At 41.3% G+C, this 20,642-nt stretch overlaps 1 protein-coding gene across 2 annotated transcripts in view; it reads left to right on the top strand.

Moving 5' to 3' along the window:
- The window catches only part of LOC134358030 (adenylyl cyclase-associated protein 2-like), a 199,508-nt gene extending 179,154 nt beyond the window's left edge, over positions 1-20,354 (top strand). For both annotated transcript variants that reach the window (XM_063069902.1, XM_063069903.1), the window contains exons 9-13: positions 6,674-6,849; positions 9,980-10,103; positions 10,523-10,605; positions 15,147-15,287; positions 19,017-20,354. In XM_063069902.1, coding sequence (XP_062925972.1) covers positions 6,674-6,849; positions 9,980-10,103; positions 10,523-10,605; positions 15,147-15,287; positions 19,017-19,100 — 608 coding nt within the window. In that variant the 3' untranslated portion in view covers positions 19,101-20,354. The remainder of the gene's footprint in view (positions 1-6,673; positions 6,850-9,979; positions 10,104-10,522; positions 10,606-15,146; positions 15,288-19,016) is intronic.
- Positions 20,355-20,642: the final 288 nt, after the last annotated feature.

Raw genomic sequence — 20,642 nt, 5'->3', positions numbered from 1 at the left:
GGAGATCAGTAGGGAGGGACAAATGGAAGAGAGAGATGCGTAGGGAGTGATCCCTGTGGAAAGTTGGGGGGAGGGAATGATGTGCTTGGCGGTGGGATCTGGTTGGAGATGGCGGAAGTTATGAGAATTATGTGCTGGACGTGGAGACTAGTGGGGTGGTAGTTGAGAATAAGAGGAACCCTATCTATGATGTGGCATGGGAGGATGGGGTGAGGGCAGACATGTGAAATAGAAGAGATGCAGCTGAGGGCAGCATTGTTGGTAGAGGAAGGAAAGCCCCTTTCTTTGAAGAAGGAAGACATCTCATTAGTTCTGGAATGGAAAAACCTCATCCTGAGAGCAGACAGGATGGGAAGAGGTGTACTCCAAGTAGCTGTGAGAATCAGTAGGTTTATAAATGATATCAGTAGATGTCTATCTCCAGAGATAGACAGAGATTGAAGAAGGGGAAAGGACCTGTTGGAAATGGACCAGGTAAATTTGAAAGCAGGGTGGAAGTTGGAGGCAAGGTCGATGAAGTCGACAGGCTCAGCATGGATGCAGGAAGCAGTACTGATGCAGTCGTCAATGTAGCCTAGGAAGAGTTGGGAACGTGGACTGTTCCACATAGCCGATGAAAAGGAACCATATGAGTGCCTTTGGTTTGAAGGAAGTAGGATGAGCTGAAGGAGAGATTATTGAGAGTGAGGATAAGTTCTGCGAGACGGAGGAGAGTGGTGGTGGAGGGGAACTGGTTGGGTCTGTTGTCCAAAGATAAGCAGAGAGCAGCAGGATCCAGCACATAATTCTCCATAAGTTCTGCCATCTCTAACAGGATCCCACCACCAAGCACATCTTTCCCTCCCTCCTCCCTCCCCTCCCCCCAATTTTCCACAGGGATCGCTCCCTACACAGCTCCCTTGTCCACTCATCCCTCCCCACTGATTTCCCTCCTGGTACTTATACTTGCAAGCAAAACAAATGCTACACCTGCCCCTACACCTTCTCCCTCACTACCATTCAGGGCCCTGAACAGTCCTTCCAGATGAGGTGACACTTCACCTGTGAGTCTGTTGGGGTTATATACTGTGTCCAGTGCTCCTGGGGTGGCCTCTTGTGAGACCCGATGTAGATTAGGAAGCCGCTTTGCCTACTCTCCATCCTCCAGAGAAAGTGGGATCTCCCAGTAGCCACCCATTTCCATTTTGACATGTCAGCCCATGGCCTCCTCTGCTGGCACAATGAGGTCACGCTCTGGTTGGAGGAGCAACACCTCGTATTCCATCTGGGTAGCCTCCAACCTGATGGCATTAACTGGGATTTCTCGAACTTCTGGTAGTGTCCCCCCCCTTCACCATTCCCCCATTTCTGTTTCCCTCTCTAACCTTATCTGGTGCTTCTTACCTTTCTTCCAGGGCCTTCTCTCCTCTCCTATCAGATTCCCCCTTCTCCAGCCCTGTGTCTCTTTCACCGATCAACTTCCCAGCTCTTTACTTGCACCTCTCTCCATCTCCTGGTTTCACCTATCACCTTTTATTTCTTCATCCCCTCCCCCCCCCACCTTCTTGCTCTAACTTCTCATCTCTTTTCTCCAGTCCTGATAGGTTTCAATAGGTACATTTAATGTCAGAGAAATGCCTTTTCCTTTGCAAACATCCACGAAAACAGAGGAGTGCCCCAAAGAATGAATGACAGTTAAACGTTAGAACCCCAAAGCCCCCTCCTCCCAGCTCGATGAAGGCTCTCAGCCTGATCGGGCAGCTGTTTACTCTTTTCCTTAGATGCTGAGTTACTCCAGCATTTTGTGTGTTGCTTCCCAGCTTCTGCAGATTTTCTCGTATTAATGAGCAGTTGTACAGGTGGCCACTTTATTAGGTATAGGTGTATCTAATAAAAAGCCACTGAGTTTATATCAACATGGGTAGGGGACTGACAAAATAACAGTGAACAAAGTCAAAATAAGGAGTAAATTTCTATAGGGCTTCAGCTCCTTAGAATTTATATTGAAGGTCTAGCTGAAGGGACTGATGGTACTGTAGCTTGATTTGTTGAAAATACAAAGATGAATGGGAGAGCAAATCAAGAAAAGGATGGAGGGCCTGCAAAGGGACAGAGATGGGTTCGCTGAGTAGGCAAGATTTGTCAGATGGCATATAATGTGGAGAAAAGTATGGTTATTGAGTGGTAGAAAAACAATACTATTTCATTGGAGACTGTAGAATGCAGCGTGTTGCTCTACAGAGTGGACATGGAATAAGAAGATAGCATGTAGATACAGTAAGTAATTAGGAAGGAAAATGAGATGTTTGTCTTTCAAAGTGCACCCTGCGCACCAACAACAGCAATGCCTCCCTTCCTAATAGGCCGAATGCTTTCTCTGCACGATTTGACCAATTGAATGATGTGACATCAAGGAAAGCCCCCTCTCTTCCTGGAGAAAAGGCTGCAGTGGAGGTGAGGAGGACTCTAGCCAGGGTAAATCCACACAAAGCTGCAGGTCCAGACAACTTACCTGGTCAGGTGCTGAGAGACTGTGTGGCCCAACTAACAGATGTCTTACCGGACATCTTTAATACCTCTCTGAAACAGTCTACTATCCCCGCAGGCTTCAAGGCAGCCACCACCATTCTGGTGCCCGAGAGAGCAATGGTAACTAGCCTAAATGATCACTGCCCAGTGATACTGACGTCAACAATCATGAAGTGCTTTGAGTGCTGGTAGTGGATTGTATAAAATCCCACCTTCCAGCTACATTGGACCTCTTCCAGTTCGCCTACCACTCAAAATGGTCCACTTATGATGTCATAGCCTCGACTTTCATACTTGAGACTAGATGCAGCAAACTTTGCATTCATCCAAACCATATTTGCTGAGCTTGAGAGAATTTCAGGGATGCACTATAATTACAGGTAGGGTGAGCTTACAGTTGATAACTTTGGTGGTCGTTTTCAGTTGTAATGAGTTCCCAGTGACTAAAAAGTTAGCATTAAAAATTTTCCGAAGAAGCTAGTTGTCCTTAAGAATTTCATTGCATAGGGAGTCTCTGGCCCCAATACATGTGGTGCACAGTTTGATCCTAATACTATTAAAATAACATTAAATCTTTGTAAATGTGTTAAATTTTAAAGCAACGTGTCTTCAGGAGTGAAAATTCTTTGCTTGTATATTAAGAATTCTTGCAAACAACAATTTATGTCCAGCCAAAAGTTGATCTTAAAATAAATTTTAGTTGAAATTCAGTTTATTGTCATTCAGTCTTACACATGTATACCACCAAACAAAACACATCCTTCCAAACTAAGGTGCACAACGCGGTACATGTAACTCTTACACATAACACACAAAGTAATATTACCACAAGTATACTAACAGATAATAAGGTGCATTTATGACACAAGTTAAAAAGTAATCAGTATAATATTACTGGTGCTTCATACGTGATGAGACCTGGTGGTGGCAGGGAGTTCAATAGCTTCACAGCCTGGGGGTGGAAGCTGTTTCCCATCCTAACAGTTCTTGTCCTGGTGCTATGGTACCTCCTGCCTGATGGTAGGAGGGTCAAAGAGACTGTTGGACAGATAGGAGGGTTCACTGACAAAGCTAAGTGACCTGCGTAGGAGCGCTCCTGATAAATGTCTCTAATGGGTGGAAGACAGACACGAATGATCCTCTCAGCAGTCCTTCGTAGGGACTTGTGGTTAGCCAAAATGATAGAGAGGATTGGGTCAAAGGTGAACATATGCCTATAAATTGGAGCAGTTTTTTATGTGTAGGTTACAACTGGAAAACCATGTTATGGATCTTTTTATGTGATAGTGACTTTTTCAATAGAACTCCAGCCCATTGGGAAATTGTTTTTATGGGTGTGATATCGTCAGTTGTGTGGTGTCCATTACAGAAATTAGGACATTAGAAGCAATGCATAGCCACTGTTGGACTAGTGAATGGGTGAGGACGTGATAAATAGAGTATATCATGGAAAATCCTCTTAGAAAGAAGGATCTAGTGCTTTCCCAGCGCATACAGGCTTCTCGGACTTCCAGCCAGGTACAGGTATTGATTATAACTGACATTTCAATGACAAACTCAGCCATCATCATCCCTGTACCCAACTGAAAGCCCGTGGAGAGTTTATTTTCCTTTCAGAAAAATAGAAAAGCACAGCATTTTTTTTTTGTCAAAGTGGGGGTGATTGGAGGCCTGAGTATGAATCACTGAAAGCTAATCTGCAAGTTCAGAAACCAAGAAGGTAAACAGAATCTTGCCATTTAATCAGAGATGATCTGTATAACGACTTGCACTGCAGTTACAAAGGGCCCTAGTGAGACAACATTGAGAACATTGTGTTGATCTTGTTCCTATACCAATCTTGTTCATGTATGCAAGTACACACTTGAAAGAGGGAATAAAGATTTTCCTAGTAAATTGTAGAGCAGGGGTTTCCCAACCTGACCCTTTCCACAGACGCTTTGCTTAATGATATTGGTCCGTGGCATCAGAAAGGTTGGGAACCTCTGCTGTAGAGATTGTGCCAGGTCAGTGGTTTTGATCATCAAACACCCTTTGCCCCCAGTCAGCTAAAAGCTGTGCTGGCACACAGATGACTTCCTTCACTGAGAGGTAGCTCCCATGGTATGGGAGCTGGAGCATGGTGCAACAGGCATGGGTTCATAAACAATTGTGGTCTTAAGGGATAGTCACACGCAATGCCTATTGGAATAGCAATACACTCAGCACATATTATGAAGGTAACAGACAATGTACGTTGAGAAAGGTACATACAATGAATAGCACAGCATACAGTAAGTTCAGACACAATGTACAGTAACATGGTTAGACACATTATTCTCGACACTCTGCAAGCAAATGCATCAACATTTTATACAAAACAATGTCATCATGTTGGGTCAGACATGTCAACATTAGCCAGAGTTGTCTTTTAATACCTTGCAGATGGAATTGTGGTTTACTCACTCATCAAAAGGTTAACATATCTCCAAAATTAGCACTCCTATCATACAGTATCAAAACTAAACAATACACAGCAAGTTAACTTACTGAGTGCTGTACTTTTCTACTTTCTAACCAGCTTCTGTAAATTTAATCTTCTAAATCTGAGGCAAGGGTGCTTTCTATCTTCATCATTAAAATTAGTACTTCATTAAATCATTTATTAATTAAAACTGAAGCAGCCTGGCTAATGTGAGCAGACTGATGTCACACACTTTTGTAAGAAGAAATGAAAAATGGGCGATTATCCAAATGGAAAGAGATTGCAAATGAGTGAAGCAGAGAAATTAGGGTGTTCTTGTGTATGACTCACACAATTTTGGCAAGTTGGTTCAAATAGTAGTTAAAGGGCAAATTGGCCTTTATTGGAAAGTCAGAATCAAAGTCTGTCCAAAGTAGTTAGAGTTTAAAAATAAGAAAGTTCTGTTACAATTGTATAGGGTGTTAGGGAAGCCACCGCTGGAATACTGTGTACTGTTTTGATCCCCTTTCCCAAGAGTGGATATATTAGCATTGGCGGGAGTCCAAATGAGACTGACCAGGATAATTCCTAGGATCAGAAAATTGTCTTGTCAAGTGATGCTAAACAGGTTGCGTCTGTATTTTTTGGAGCTTAGAAGATGAAAATGATTTATTAAAATATATGAGATCCTAAAGGGGACTTGATAGGGCAGATCTTAAGATGGTTTTACAAGCTAGAAATTCTGGAATGATGGGTCGTCATTTGAAGATAAGAGACTGGACATTTAAAACTGTGGTTTGTAGAAATTTCTTCTCGACTATGATGGTGAACCTCTGAGAAGTTGAGCAGAAGTGTTGCATGTTTTTGTTAACAACACAGTAAATTGTTGTGATTCATGATGAATAGCCTGAAAAGGTAGTGGAAGCAGATTTGGTAGTACAAGTCATACAGACTTATTACAGATGATGAAAGTATTGGATGTCTATGGGCCATAGCGGAGAAGTGGGACAAATTTGATAGTTCTTTCAAAGAACCAGCACAGGCCAATGGGCAGATCAATACTGTATCCAGGTTCTGTTGTTTTTGAGAACTTTTACTCAGTTCTCCCTGATTTTCCTATCAGAAAATGTTTCGTACTCAGATGCACAGTTTACACCACAAGCTCCTTTAACTAAGTGAACAGAATCCAGTACTTTACACCAGAGACAAAAGAAATTGCAGATGCTGGAATCTGGAGCAAAAACAATGTGCTAGAGGGACACAGTGGGTTGAGCAGCATCAGTGGGGTTGGAGCAGTGAGGGAGAGAAACTGTTGACACAAGACTGATGCTGGTCAACCCACCAAATTGTTTTTGCTCCAGTGCTTTACAATGCTTCGACTAGGCTTGTGTCAATTCTTTTATCAAGCGCGGCACAGTGATATGATCTGCTAGCTCAGATTCAGCCCTGCTTTCTGGTGCTGCCTGTGTGGCTGCGTGAGCTTTGTTCAGGTGTGCTGGTTTCCCCCACATCCTGAAGATGTGCTGTTTAATGGATTAACTGGCTGCAGTAAACTGCCCCTTGTGTAGGTGCGTGGTAGGAGAACTGAGGGAGCTGGTGTTGTGGTGAGGGGGAATAGGATAAGGGAAGTAAGTGGGTGAATGAGACCGATAGGATTTTCGCAAAAGCTGCTGCAGCCACAGTAGATGGAATGCCGTTAAAATATAAATATTTACTCTGCAGGCCTTCGCCATGTCGCTGATGAGCAGAAAACCCACAAGAATCCGAATCTTCGTTCACAGAGTGGACCTGTCAATTCGCCATCGAAAACTTGCTCGCCTAGTCCTACGTCTCCCATGTCTCCTCTGCAGCAGCCAAGAACACCTATGCTGGCATTAGAAGGAAAGAAGTGGAGAGTGGTAAATATAACCAAACGGCAGATTGCACCTGTACTTGTTGCATCCCCTGCCTTCCATGCCTCTTCACCTCTCAATTATTTTCCCCTCTCCTACCCACCAGTTTTTCTCCCTTTAACTCTAGTGTGCCTTTCTGCACATTTCTTTTGCGGACCTCTGCTGTCCACAGTGCCAGGAAATCACAGAGGAAAGGGTTTTAGCCCAATTGTATGCCTTGAACTTTGTGCACTGGAATATGGCCAGTAAAAGTCATACATGGAACAAACCGGCCTCACTCACAAAGTGAGTGAACAGGGTAGAGTAAGCTTGTATTATGCACAGCCTTTGCAGGTTCCAGAATAAGTCAGAGCCAAAATAAATAATATTTGAAGTACAACTACTGTTGTAATGTGGAAAACACGACAGCTAAATTGCAGTTGGATTTTGACCAAGTGATCGTTCTTTGGCAATGTTGATTGAGGGCTAAAGATCATACAGGATAACACCCTTGATGGTTTTGGACCTTTTGCATGTACCTGAGAGGGCAGAAGGGATTTTGGAGTGACATCTTATTCATTGTCCTTCACTAAAAATTTTCATGAGTACGGCAATTAATATCTAAGGTCTTTGATAAATTCAATGCTTTCAAATATTTTATAGCAGCCAAGTAAGGCAGTAAAAGCTGAGATGGGACAGTACTGTATTCAATGTTAAATATTGCTCAGAAACAAGTTGCTGTGAAAATTACCATTCTCAAATTAAGACCATGCATTTCTTTGTAAGGTGCCAGAAGTTTGATGCAAGTGTGACATCTCACTTTTTGTGTACATCAGCAACAAAAAATACTAACACAGAAAATGAGAGTTGCACTATTAACAAAGGCACCTTTTTAGTTGATTTGCGTACTGGTGGTGTAATGAATTTTGAGTGTGTACTGAGAAGGAGCAGAGTATCTTTTGATCTCATTAGATTTCATTACGTGCAGGTGCTGATCATTTATCAGAGAATTCTGAATTCTATCCTCTGACTGTCTTGTCTTGAAACCAATTAGTTATAATTTTTCCTAGAGATGTTAAAATAATCAGCAAATGGGTGATGTGTAAAAAGCAAATGGATGCTGGATGTAATGAACTGTTTTTAAGTATTAGATGAGGACACTGTACCAAAAACACAGAAAACTATGGACTAACGAGCTTCTAAGCAGAGTGTTCACAAAAAAAATGCTTTTTAAAACACGTAAGCCTTTTGCTCTTATTTTTTAATGCAATTAAGTACCCAAAATGTTCTTTGATTAACAATGGATTGTACAAAGCATTGTACAACAGTGACATCTGCTGTTGGAGGGTCATCATAGAGGCAGAGGATGATAATGGAGGATTATTTTCAGATTGAAGGACTGTAACCAGAGGTGTGCTACAGGGTTCGAGACTGGTTCCTTTGTTGTTCATCGTGCATTTCAAAGATTTGAGAGAGAGAAGGTAGATGGTATGATTAGTAGGTTTGCAGATGGCACCAAAGTTGGAGTACTCTGCAACAGGAGACTTCTGATACTCATGGGTGGATGTCGGATCAGCTTGCTCTGTGGACCCCCAGGTCAGCAAGTCCCAGCATCAGGTCTATGCAGGGAGGAAACAGGAGGGTCAGTGACCCCTCCAGATTGTCAAGTCATGGGGTCAGAGGACCTTGTGAGTCCAGAGGTCAAAGCCTGTGATCGGTGAGTCCTGAGATCGATACTGGAGGTCGAAGATCGAAGTTGGCGAGTCCAGAAATCAACACCCAAAGATCGAAGTCAACAAGTTGAAGCCCTGACTCAGTATGTCTGGAAGTCAGAGGCCTGATGTCTGCAACTGCGAATCAGGGACTCTGGAACCAGCCTATTTGTGTGAGTGAGTGGGTGGGGGGGGAGGTAGGGAGGAAAGAGGCATGGTTTGCTGTTGTAATCTTGTTACTGTAGCTTGTGTTGTTCCGCTGAACATTGCAGGCATGCTATGTTGGTGCTGGAATATGTGTCGAAACTTAAGGGCTGCCCCCAGCCCACCCTTGTATCGGTTGTTAAGGCAAATGACCTCTAATTTCCCCACATCCTTGTCCCTAAACCGTAACCTGACCCCTAATGCCCTACATATATACATACATACTAGTTTAAATAAGTAGTGTAAAATAAAAAGTAGTCAGGTAGTGTTCATGGGTTCAATGTCCATTCAGAAATCACATGGCAGAGGGAAGAAGCTGTTCCTGAATCACTTTGTGTGTATGTGTGTGAGTGCTTTCAGGCACCTGTGATGCTTGATGGTAGCGGTGAGAAGGGGGCATGTCCTGGGTAGTGGTGGAGATCCTTAAAGATGGACACCACCTTTTTGAACCACCGCTCCTTGAAATTGATCCTAATGTGTGTCTCAGTGATAGCATCTTGGGGGATTGTTGGTGTGGATAGGACCTAAAGTTGGAATGCAGAGGAATAAAGTGGGATCAGCACAGAGGAATGCCTGATGGTCAGCACAGCCTTATTAAGCCAAATGAATATATCTCCATTCTATCAATGACAACACTAACAGAGACTAGTAAATGAGGATTACTAGAGACGTTGTAACCGTTTTGAATATACGTATTCCCTCCTCCCAATTTAAAAGAAAACATTTAATTTGCTTTGTTAATTGGAGATCAAATTTGTTTGTAGGAGAGAGAAAACAACTTGGTATTTAGAGTATTGAAACACTCAAAATGACTCTTGCACTGGACTTTGGTGCTATTGTTTTCTACGAGGCAGATACTTTTCTAGTTTATATCAAGGCTTTTCATATTGGAGAAAAACAGGAAATTCTGGAAAAATGTTGGAGAAACATACTTAATGTTGCTCTATCCACCTATGCTGCACCAAAGTCAATTGAGCAGCTCTTCAAAACCCACCAAACCCAACTTCTCAAAGCATACAGCCTAATATCCTTCTGAGTGAAATAAACTTTCAGTAGAAGACGGCATTTTGAGCCTGGGTTGTACCTGCTGGCTATGCTTCTTCCATGCTACTGGTTGTGGACCGAAAAGGAGGAATCCAAATATACCTACAGATTTGTGAGTTTGGTGGATATGGGGCAGTATGAAGTGGGGTGGATGATGGTTAAACTTCTCTGTGAATGTTTCATTATTTTTATTTTAGGAATATCAACAGAATGAAAACAACCTTGTCATTTCTGAGGCAGAACTGAAACATGTTGCCTACATCTACAAGTGTAATAGCTCTGTGCTGAAAATTCAAGGCAAAATCAATTCCATTACAATTGGTAAGTAATTAGTAGATATTTAAAGAGGTCATAGGATTCTGTACCTCCTGCCCAACGCTGCTATATCAGGTTCCTGAATCAACTCTCACACACTTGTTTCTGATTGTGTAAGACAAGAACATAATTTCTTCTTTTCTGCAACATGATAACTAGAGATTTTGCAGGTGCTGGAGGAGCGGCTGAGTTCCTCCGGCATTTTCTGTGTTCCTGTTTCTTTTCTACACGCTGGTTTAATTTGTATTCTGCATGTTATCTGTAGCATGCGTCTGTGATGCTGCTGCGATTTGTCCATTGTAGCTGTACTTCTCTACGCTCATTGATGCAGCAGTAAACTCGACATGACCTAACAGATCCTGGATGTCACTGCTTTCCTTTTGCAACAGAGAAGCTGCCCCTTTATATAATTCTTTCCATTTCAGATTCCTGTAAAAAGCTTGGCCTTGTGTTTGAAAACGTAGTGGGAATAGTTGAAATCATCAATTCACGGAATGTGGAAATTCAGGTAAAGAATAATTTGCCGTAACACCAGTGAATTCTTAGTGTTAAGTTAGCTCAATTATAGAACATTGGCAGATCTCTCTCTGCTTTGTATAAAAAAAAATTGCTGAGTAGAAAGTGTGTGAAAAACATTTTCATAGACATTATCTCAATTAGTTTTGCATTGCCTTCTAAAGTTATTGAATATTAAATGAATCTAATACACCAGTTTTTTTTTCTATTTGTTTTATCGGACCATAAAAATCTCCTCTGCACAACACGTACGATTCCATTGGCTTTTACTTGCATTCAGTTCTAACTACATACTTCTGCTGTAAATTAAGATTATAAAACTGGCCTGTTTCTGAGATCCACTCACTGATCAATATTTTTATTTGAAAACTATTTCAAGTTGGTAATAGTGGCACTCTTTCCAAAATGACTGCTGATATATAGGTCTGGACTGAAAGGCTGCCGAGGTGGGGCGGCAAGGTGGCGTGGTAGTTAGCACAACGCTTTGCAGTACCAGCAACCCGCAATCAGTTCACGCCACCGTCTGTAAGGAGCTTGTGTGTTCTCCCCGTGACTCGGGTTTCCTCCCACAGTTCAAAGACGTACCGGTAGTAGGTTAATTGATCTTTGTAAATTGTCCCGTGATTAGGTTATGGTTAAATTTTGGGGGGGGGGGGGCGGTGTTGTTGCTGGGTGTTACAGCTTAAAGGGCAGCAATGGCCTACTCTGTGCTGTATCTCAATAGATAACTAGAATGAGGCTGTAAATTATATCACACAGATAGAAGTTCCCACAACATGCATTCTGTCTGCATTCTGCTTTTGCCATTAGGGATCGAACCTTGACGAAACACAACCGCAAAATGCAGGGTAAATACAGCACATGTATAATTCCGAGATCTATAGGTAAGTAATCGTAAACAAGAGCCAGTCACACAGCATGGAATGGGCCCTTCAGCCCAACTCATCCATGCTGACTGTGTTACACAGTGAGCTGGTCCCACAGCCCTTCAAACTTCCCCTTCCCATGTAGTCAGCTAGATGGCTTTTAAATTTGGCTTTTAAATGTTGCTAATGTGCCTGCTTCAATTATTATTTTGGCAGCTTATTCCAAATACACAACTATCCTTTACACCGCCCTGAAGATGTCCTTTGTAAATATCTTGCTTCTGATCTTAAATTAATGGCTGATTGTTTTTAGCAACCCCCTTCCTGGGGGAGAAAATTGTCCTGTGGCTAGGGTTAGCGTTAAATAGGAAGGTTGCAGAGCAGGACCGTACACTGGGAAGGAAGGGCCTGTGCCCCACTGTATCTAGAAAGGTCTCGGCCCAAAACGTCGATTGTACTCTTTTCCATAGATGCTGCCTGGCCTGCTGAGTTCCTCCAGCATTTTGTGTGTGTTGCTTCAAATAAAACAATCTCTGTGCTTTCACCCTGGATCTCCCGATATCGTTTATCACTATCAGGTCATTCCCTCAAACTCCTACGTTCCAGGGAATAAAGTCCCAGTCTACACAAGCTCTCCTTGTGACTCAGGTCCCCAAGTCCATATATTGAAATTTGAAAATAAATCAGAACTTCCCTATGCATTTGCACAATTTTGCATAATGCAATACAGGACATAAAAAAATTATAATCTGATGGTAGTTGGAAGCTTATGCTCACTATTTATTGATGCTAATGGTACTATTTTGTTCTCCAAGACCAGCAGAGGTTTGATGTAGCAATCACTTCAATCAAATTTAATGTATTACTGTAAACAAAAAGCAATAAAACAGATGCTGGCAGTCTGAAATTAAAACACAAACTGCTGAAAATATGCAGTAGGTCATTTATGAAGATGGGAACTGCTGAATTAATGTTTCAGGTTAATGACCATTCATTGAGTTTTGTTGGACTGAAACATTCACTCTATTTCTCTCTCCACAGCTGTCACCTGACCTTCTGAACATTTAAAGGCATTTTCTGAGCAATACACATAAAATGCTGAAGAACTCAGCAGGTCAGACAGCACCTGTGGAGGGGAATAAACAGTTGATGCTTTGGGCCGAAGGTGGGGGGGGAGGGGTGGAGCCAGAATAAGAGAGTGAGAGGGAGGGGAAGGAGCACAGGCTGGCAGATGATAGGTGAAGCCAGGTGAGGGGGAAAGTGGGTAGGCAGGGGGAATGAGAAGCTGTGAGGTGATAGGTGGAAAAGGTAAAGGGCTGAAAAGGTTCAAAGATTCATTTTATTGTCAAAGTCTGCACGTACAATACAACTCTGATATTCATCTTCTCCAAATAGCCATGGAATACCGAAGGAGAAGAAGGAATCTGATCAGGGGAAGAGTCAACCATGAGAGAAAGGAAAGGAGGTGGGGCATCAGAGGGAAAGGTGGGCGTTTGAGAAGGGAAGGGGTAGAGGGGAGCCTGAATTGGGAATTTAAAAAGAGAGAAGGGAGAGGAGAGGGAAATTACCAGCAATCAATTTAATGCCATCAGATTGGAGGATACCCTATCAAAATATGAGGTGTTGCTCCATCCAGCCTGAGAGTGGCCTCAGTGATGGAGTGGAGAAGCCCGTGGTGTGCATGTCAGGATTAGACTGGGAAGTAGAATTAAAGTAGCCACCAGGAAATCCTGCCTGTTTGATGGACAAGCGAAAATGCTTGACGAAATGGTTGCCCAGCCTACATTGGATCTCCATTATACTTCAGTTCAACTTCCTACTCCCATTCTGACATGTTGGTCCATGGTCTCCTTAACTGTCAAGATGAGGCCATCAATTTCTTAAACTTCCAATAATTTCTCTCCCCCCCAGCCCTTTTTTTCTTTTTCCTTGGTTGCCTCTCACCCCTTCTCTTCTCCTCAACTGCCCATCACCTCCCTCTGGTGCCTCTCCTCATTCCCTTTTTCCCATCATACACTCCTATGAGATTTCTTCTTCTGCAGCCCTTGACTTTTTCCACCTGTCACCTCCCTGATTCTGGCTTTTCCCGCTCCTCCACCAACCCACCTTCCCCCTCACCTGGTTTTGTCTATTACCTGCCAGCTTGTACTCCTACCCCTCCTATCACCTTCCTTTCCTAGCCTCACATTCCCTCTTTCTTTCCAGTCTCAATGATGGATTTTGGCCTGAAACATCAACTGTTCATACCCCTCCACAGATGCTGCCTGACCTGCTAATTTCCTCCAGCATCTTGTTTTACCAGCACCTGCATTTAAGGAATTTTCTGGTTTTGTTTACTAATGTAATAGTTCTATTAATGTTAGCAAAAATAGCAGCAAAAATTGCCTGTTAATTTTTTAATATTCTTAATTAAATGAGCTCTGAACTTGTGTTATTAAGTTTTTGGCACACATCTCCATGAGCCCTGAAGTGATAATGGGAGTATGTATTCCTAGTGACCAAATTGAATGCCTAATGAGTTTTGCTATACAGAGGATTTCGGTTAATTAGGACACATCGAGAACCAGTACATTTTGGCCCAATTAGCCAAAGTTCCATGGAAATAGTTAAAAAGTTATTTTTAAAAAAAGACAAACTGAAAAACAAATTGTGTATTTAAATAAAATACAGAACAAATTAGAGTACTGCCAATACTATCAAACTATGTATTAGTTCCTAATAGTTATCGTCAGAGGAATTCATCTGTGTCACATTCTTTTGACTTTAAATGAACAAAATCAGCGCAGACAAGTAGTGCAATCGACTGCCTTCATACAAAGCTGTCAACAATTGCATCCTCCAAATCTTTATTTTCATTGTAACATTCAAGATATGGAGAATTTGGTACCTTCAAATTCTTCGTAGTTTCTAACTTGTCAAAGTAGTGAACTTGTTTCATTTATGCTCCTGAATGTCTCTGGCGTCTCCAAGCCTGAATGCTTGAAACCACAATGAGCAAGACAGTTCTAAAATGTCTTACTGCTTATTATTAGTATCAGTGACAAAATCTCTTGTTTTTGAACACAAACACATGGAACTAACGCTATTGTGTGTCTAATGGCGCACACAAGTGCGTGCAACTGACACTAATTATAAACTATTCAGCAATAGTCTCCTGTCCCAATTAAGTGGCACGGTGTCCCAAGGAAACGAAGGGAATCCCGGCTATTTTCTCGATTACCTTCTATTACTTAAGAGTTGTCCTAAATAAGCAGCTGCCCCAATTAACTGATGGCCCAGTTAATTGGAATCCACTGTACTCAGTGGCATCCTGGTTGAATTCTGATTGCCCATTTAATGTGAAAAGACGAGAAGGATACTCAGGCTATAATACAGGCAGATTACTTTACATACCTGAATTCAGTTGATAGCAGCAACAGTGAATAACGTGAGTTTCAAATGTGATCGGTTTCTCTCTGCAGCAAGGGATATTGTTCTGGAGGGAAGTCTCCAATTCCTACATGTATATTTTTTCACAACTCTGCCATCTCTTTTCACCTAAAGTTTACTGGCTGTAATCCCTATAGTTTGTTCCTTTTGAAAGTAATACTCAGCATTCAGGATACATCTTTAAATGCTAGTGTTAGTTGGCTACATTTATTAATAAAATTGTGCATTGACTTTGCAGGTAATGGGCAAAGTACCGACTATATCTATTAATAAAACAGAGGGCTGCCACATATACCTCAGTGAAGAGTCACTGGCATGCGAGATTATCAGTGCCAAGTCTTCTGAAATGAACATCTTAATTCCTCAAGGCGAAGATTATGTAAGTTTTACACTTGTGAATACTTACGTGACATTACAAGTTTCAGGCTCTCAGGCAAATATGAACTGTTACAGATTGACAGATTATATATATTTTTCTTGTTCTCTATCTTCCGAGTATAGAATTTGGTTAGAATCGTGTCCCTGTGTCATAGCCATTCAGGTAACTGAAATTCAACCTTACAGAATCATTAAAAACTACCTAAGATTTTAATACATGGAACAAGGTTGGCTCTTACAGAATTTATTGGGTGGCAAGGAGTAAACAAGTACATTCCACCCCCACCATCACCCATCCCCCCCCCCAGCATCCCATAGTTGAGGGTCCAACCTTTAGTCTAATTCCTGATGGGCACAGGAAGAGCCCACAAAGTGCAGTCATGTGCTTTTGAAACTTGAAGCAACCAGCAATTTTAAAAATGGTTTTATCTTCAGGAAGGGGGAATATATCTCTGCAAAATAGTGTTCCCTCCAATGTTCACTTGAAGGATTCCAGGGTCTAGAAGATTAAGTAATGGTGTGAGGCCCAGAGCTTTATTTCACCACAAGATTTTCTCCCCTTTAGGAATGAATAGATCCACAGTGAAACCTGTGTACATTCTGGAGCATAAAACTTAGCAAGCAGCGCTAATTTACCCCCACAACTGTGTAAACAACTTTTTTTGTTTAAAGACCAACTACCAAAATAGCATTAAACCAACGAGCTCTATCTGATATGAATCAGCAGCCCTTGGCTAGAATTCAAGCTTACAGGGTTGCTAATTTACCATTGTTTTCTTTAAAAAAAAATACATCAAGTTCTTCGGTATTTTTTTTCCTCTTTGCTTAAAAGTTAGTTACTTGTAATGAAACAAGCATAGTTTTTAAATGATTTTCAATGAAAGCTTCTCATTTCAACAGCTTTACTCTGGAATTCAGTAGTCAACATAATGAACTTCAACATGAAACAGAAAGAATCAAGGGTTCAGGCAGTCAAGCTGCCAAATGTAACAGCATGCTTGTATGATTGGGACATAAGAGTTCCCTCTTTTGGAGGAGATAGTAAGGATTGATTATCAAGAAAGTCTGTGCAAATTTTCTTTTTGTTTGGATAAGAATTAGAATTGTACAAATTAACATTGGCTAGGGTTCTTAAACTTCAAATCCATTCTGTACTCTCTTTAATAACGCGTATAGTTTTGTTCTGGAAAAATGGATAGTATTGAAAAAAAATTCAGCTGACTAGATTAGAAAAATGAACAAAAGGAAAAATAATAAACACGAGAATTTCTGTAGATCCTGGAAATCCAGAGTCATATACACAAAATGTTGGAGGAACACAGCAGGTCGGGCAGCATCTATATAGAGAAATAAGCGGTCGATGTTTTGGTCCAAAACTTTTCATTAGGACTGGAAAAGAGGGTGGGGGCGGGACCAGAATGAGAAGGTTGGTGGGGTGGGGGTGGGGGGGGAGAGGTTGGAATCAGTACAAGCTGGGAGGTGAGAGGTGGAAGAGGTAAAATGCTGAAGAAGGAGGAATCTGATGGGAGAGGACAGTGGGCCATGGGAAGACAGGGAAGAAGAGGGGCACCAGAGGGAGAATTGGTATGCTTGAAGCAGACTTGCATCATATCAAGTGTCTAAATATTAACATTACAAATGTAACACAATTACATTTGGTGTGCCAAATCTCTTTCTATTCATTTTAACTTTTTTAGTGATGTTCCAATATCAATGAAATTAAATGGAACCTTTCTGAAGTAAATGAGGCAAGAATTGTTGGCACATCTGACTTTGAACCAGGAAGTACACATTATGGGGAACAGGGTCAGTCATATCTGGAATTTGTTAGCCAGGAGAGATTAAAAGGGCTGTTTCATAGCATTTCAAATTTATTGGTGAACAAATCCCATGTCAGAGTAGCAAGTTGTACACAAAACATTGGAAGCAGGACCCTTCGACCCACTGTCCATACCAGGCGTCAAAGTACCCATTTCCCAATTTCCAGCACTCTGCCTTTTTAAAGTAATGATGCTCAAGTGCTCGTTTAAATCATACGTCTTGTGAGAGCACCTGTCTTCACCATCCATTCAGGATTTCATCCACTTTCTGGGGAGAAAGAAAAGTTCGCTTTGTTCCTGGTAAATCTCATGCTAATTTACCCACCTCTGTTATGGGAGAAAGCCTCCCACTATGTTTCCTATCTATCCCCCTCAAAAGTTTTGAATACTTCAGTAAGGCTCCCTCCCTCAGCAACTACAGCCTTTACTGCTTCAAGGGAATTAAAACTCATGCCTGTCCATTCTCTCCTCTAGATGGAAACTTTTCATCCCAGACAATTTCCTCTGAACCTTCACCAGAGCAGTCACATCCTTCCAACAGTTTGTCAAACAGAACTGCAAGCAATAATGCAGTTACAGATAAACCAATATGTTATAAAATTGCCCCATCACCTCCTCGCTGTTGCATCCTGTGCCCTGACAGCAGAGATCCTTGGACCTGTACACCAAGATTGCTCAGTTTTTTATTATTTGCCAGGGCTCTACATTGTGTACATCCAAGTCTTTATAGTCCTTCCAAAATGCATCTTATTTTTTGTAGTTAAATCCATCTTCCCTTTTCTCTGCCCATGTTAACAACTCACCAATATTGTTCTGTAGCCAAAATCCCTCCTCATTTTCAACTACTGAAACAAAAGAATGATAAAATTGCCTGGATGACTTTGCATTGACCAAGAGACCAAATCTAGTTTCTGTAAATTTGCTGCTAAACCACATGACCTTGCAATACCCTCCTTTGTCACAGCTGGCCCCTAAACTGGGAGAACCAACTTGTAGAAGAACGCAGTTGTTAGACTCTCAGAATCATTCCTCAGAGACAACATGCCAGATTCTTCCTGCACAATACCTGGCCATGTCCTGTTTACTGGAACCACCAGTGGTACACAAGTGTCAGGCTCTCAATGCAGGTCTCCAATGGATTTCATGCAAACGTGGACACGTAAAGTTCCTCTTAATTATGTTGAACACATTAAACACCATGTTGAAAAACACTCTGACGAGGCACTGGAATTAAAGGGGGCAGAATATGTACGCTGGATGGGGATATCAGTGTCTGAAACCAAGAGTAGTTCCAGACTGCGTCTGAGACTCGCGCTGAATGAAACAACACAAAGGAGACCCAGTATCAGAGTGACGCAGTAGTGCAGCTAGCTCCAGAGATCCAGGTTCAGTGCTGGTGCTGTCTCTCTGGAATTTAGGCATTCTCCCTTTGACCACTTTGGTTTCCACTCACATCCCATAGACATGGGCTAATAGGAATTGTAATTCTTATTTCCATCATTAATTCCCTGTAATGTAATGGATGGTCGTATATGTGTGGAGTTAATTGGAGCTGGGAGTATAGTTTTTTTCAAGAAATCAGTGGGAAGATAACTGGCAATTACCTGGTAAACGGGGAAGGTCAATAAATTTGGCCATGGTAGCAATGCCAAATCCTAAAAAAAAATGAATAAATAAAAAGCACACAACATTTAAACCAGAATGAGGCTGAGAAGGCCCGGATAGTTACTTGTCAGGTATTTGCAGATCTATGGGGACTTGAACTAATGGGATTGCCACCACCACCTGTGTTGTATAATTTTATGCCCATAGCATAGAGTTAAGAATAAATAATCTATAATGTTAAAAGTTAGTTTTCTGTTTAAGGTATAAACTCCTAGCCACTTAAACAAGTTTTGTTTCCTTTACAGAAAGAGTATCCAGTTCCTGAGCAGTTTAAGACCACATGGAATGGGACAAAGCTATGCACTGAAGCAGCAGAAAATGTTGGCTAACCATACATTCTATGAGCTATTCCACAATTCACATGTGGTATTCTAGAGTTACGAATCACTATAATGCAATTTTACACTTCGTGCAACCATAGCAAACAATACTACAGTAGTCAGACACCTTGCAGTAACTGCTTTGCAATAGGGGTGCAATGATTGGCAGTCTTACTGGCTCCGTATGTCTTTAGTAACATAAGTTACAACCCACGTACTGTACATACTTTGAGTGTAATTGCCACCTTTGTACTTACTGTGCTTAGTTTGACTAAATCTCACCTAGTTCTTTGATCTATTTAGTAAATTATTTCAGTTCATTTGAGAATTAGTCATTGCAACCCTTTGTTATGGTGAGTGCATCTGATTTTTGCTGTTCTTTTTAAACATGGGGGGAGGGGAAGCCAAACTTAACCTTTTTTTTAAACAAAATATTTCAATTGAAGTTTAGTCCAAAGTCAGCAAGACCGGTAATGTGTGACTGCTCGGCAATAGTTTCAGTCAAAGTTCTAAATATATCTCTTTGTACCCAAGTTAAATTGTGCCATCGTTGCATAACAGTTTGCCTTATTTTCTTGGTTGGACTACAGGTTGTTCTTTTGGAGAGTAACTGGATATGAAATTATGGTTTTTAAGTCGACTTTTTTTTACATGATATTTTTGGATTTTCTTTTTTTTTTCTTCTGTTGATGTTAGAACTTTGCCCAACAATATCAAACCTCAATTTGTATCAGGGAGGAGGACTCTTCACTTACATAATGAAACAAACATCTACTTTAAGGTGTCTGTGTAATAAGATGCAAACAGGAACAGCAAATGTTATAGTAGCTGTTAATCTCTCTCTTCCCACGCTCCAAGCTTTACCTTGAAATATCCTAGTCATTTTATTAAATTATAGTTCAGAGGGTTCACTTCTGTAGATTTGTAATGTTCAATGTTTTATATGTAGCAATTGGGTCCTGGCAATGATATTACAATGTAATGACTCGCTTAAATCCGCATTTAGCAGGACCACAATGTGCTCACACATCACAGCAGCAAGATTAATGTAAACTTTTACTCTTCAAATTTCTAAAGTTTGTCCTCGACATTATCTTAGTGTAGAAAATAGATACAGACTGTTGTGATGTAGTATCGAGTTTGTTATTGTTAATCACATTGAAGGATTGGTTGTTGTAATTCACATCGCTGGATGGTTTAAAGATGCTTGTCTTGTCACACGAGGAGGATGTCCTGAAAATAAAAGTGGAAGTGTTGTAAGATAAAGCATGATCAGTGTGTGCTTCTGCTTTCTTGGACACAGAACTGATTATTTATATTCTGGGTCACAACATGCAAATACATATTTCGCAGAATGGTTTCTCCAAATGATTACAGCATGGATAGAGGCTATTCAGTCCTCAGTCTATGCCAGGAACAACCTATCTAGCCCCATTCCCTTGGCCTCACACCATGTCCTGTAAATTCTTCCCTTTATTTACCGTTTCCTTTAGAAGACTGCAATCAAATTGGCATCTACTACTACTATTGTAGCTTACAATACTGCTTCTA

The sequence above is a fragment of the Mobula hypostoma genome, chromosome 17 (genome assembly GCF_963921235.1).
Source record: "Mobula hypostoma chromosome 17, sMobHyp1.1, whole genome shotgun sequence".
NCBI lineage: Eukaryota > Metazoa > Chordata > Chondrichthyes > Myliobatiformes > Myliobatidae > Mobula > Mobula hypostoma.
The sequence above is the reverse complement of the archived record's forward strand: the minus strand, read 5'-3'. Positions and strand labels throughout refer to the sequence as shown.